This window comes from Epinephelus moara, chromosome 23 (assembly GCF_006386435.1).
Source record: "Epinephelus moara isolate mb chromosome 23, YSFRI_EMoa_1.0, whole genome shotgun sequence".
NCBI lineage: Eukaryota > Metazoa > Chordata > Actinopteri > Perciformes > Serranidae > Epinephelus > Epinephelus moara.
This window is the reverse complement of record NC_065528.1, coordinates 30,919,831-30,921,740: the sequence shown is the minus strand read 5'-3', so window position 1 is coordinate 30,921,740 and position 1,910 is coordinate 30,919,831. Positions and strand designations below refer to the sequence as shown.

General features: G+C 40.5%; 2 protein-coding genes across 2 annotated transcripts in view; both read left to right on the top strand.

Moving 5' to 3' along the window:
• Nucleotides 1-1,615, top strand: part of echdc3 (enoyl CoA hydratase domain containing 3) — an 11,537-nt gene extending 9,922 nt beyond the window's left edge. The window contains exon 6 of the mRNA XM_050036369.1: nt 1,076-1,615. Coding sequence (XP_049892326.1) covers nt 1,076-1,229 — 154 coding nt within the window. The 3' untranslated portion in view covers nt 1,230-1,615. The remainder of the gene's footprint in view (nt 1-1,075) is intronic.
• Nucleotides 1-1,910, top strand: part of abcc9 (ATP-binding cassette, sub-family C (CFTR/MRP), member 9) — a 555,625-nt gene that overhangs the window by 127,027 nt on the left and 426,688 nt on the right. The window lies entirely within an intron of this gene.

Sequence of the window (1,910 nt, the reverse complement as noted above, 5' to 3'; positions counted from 1 at the left end):
GATCAAATATTACTCCGAGGTTTCTTACGGTAGTGCTAGAGGCCAGAGCAATGCCATCTAGAGAAACTATGTCATCAGATAAAGAGTCTCTGAGTTGTTTGGGGCCAAGAACAGTAACTTCAGTTTTGTCTGAATTTAACATCAGGAAATTGGTGCTCATCCAGGTTTTTATGTCTTTAAGGCAGTTATAGAGTTTAGTTAATTGATTAGTTTCTTCTGGCTTCATCGATAAATACAACTGTGTATCATCCGCATAACATTTCTCATCTCCAAAATGTTCGTAAGCATGGTTCAGAGTTTCTCCTATCCAGTCATGTTTTTATAGATCACATCTTTTGTATGGGAAGTGGTGTACGCCTCTTTCAGGCCTCGTTTTTTGCATACAAAATGTTAATAAATGAGACCCTGAAGATAGTTCAAGGAGGGTCGCCCCAAAAACAAGAAAACAAATGATCATATCAGTGACAGCACAAAAAATTGTATGGTGATGACAGATAGTGAAAGAAGTAGAAAGATTATGGGCAAAAAATCACTAAAATTAATATGTTTAAAATGCTGCATTTTACTTTTTTAGTTGATTGGATTTATTGGAGAATGTTTCAGGGCAACTAGGCCCCTTTTCCACTGAGCTGTGCGGCACGGTTCAGTCCAGTTTAGTACGCTTTTTTTCTGTTTCCACTGTGAAAAGTTGTGGATGGTCCCAATGAACCATTTCATACCGTCCCTATTTTTGGTCCCCCCTCTGTTGGGGTACCTAGCACACAGTTCACATTTAAGACTATTGTTGCAGTGGAAACACTAGGGTCTAGGTACCACATCTGAAGGGTTACTTTTGGTTCCAAAGGTACCATACCTAAAGTGTTGGGTGGAAGCGGGGCTCTATTGTATAGTTACCATCACAAATTCAATACACCATCATCAAAAGAAGGCCAATATGGGAGACTGACAAATAAAACATTGTCACAAACTATACATTTTACATAATAATCAGACCTCATGTAGAAACATTTGAAACATTGTGACTGATACACACACTTCCTGTCACATGCTGTGTTCTGTTTTGTTTCCTCTAAAGACAAATGGCTCAAGGTCGAGATGCAGCGTACGCCACCGCCTCCAAGGTGATGGTTGACAACCTGGCTCTTAGAGACGGACAGGAGGGGATCCGAGCCTTCATAGAGAAACGCAAACCAGTGTGGAGCAATAAAGCGGAAAAAGCCCATGACTGATGGACTGTTGGAGAGGTTGTTATCACAGGAGACAGTGATTATCCTGACTGGTACAAGTGGTCAGTCACTGGTGTGGAATAATTAGCACCAGTCCCAAGTAAACTCACGGTCTGCGCTACTTTTAAAATGTGGATGTGTAATTTGCAAGATCACGATGATTGACGTTTGAATTGTTGACTTAATTTTCCCTGAGGATATCTTCCTTTTCACTGAGACTAAAGACGAGTAACTGAACCAGTGTGCCTTAAAAGCTGCAGTGTGGTGATGAGAAGGAAATGTTCTGTTACCACCCAGAGGACTCGAGATGTTTAATGACATAATGGACAAAGAATGCTGCTATCTGTATTTGTATAATTGTAAATGTAATAAATAGGGTTACAAATTTGTATAAGTTGTTTTGAGTGTCCAGGGTTCTGACAGTAAAAATCTATTGAGACTCTGTCTATATAGATCATTGGTTCCAAACTGGTGGGCTTCTGTCCAAAAGTGGGATGTAGTGATGGGATCTCTCATTCACTTGTGAGAGCCGGTTCTTTGGCTCTTGTTTACTTTGAAGAGCCGGTTCAAAGATGCGGTTAGGGTTTTTTTTGTTTTGTTTTGTTTTCTTTTTTTTTCGCTGTGTGTGTGTGTGTGTGTGTGTGTGTGTGTGTGTGTGTGTGGGGGGGGGTGTTAGTGGGTTCA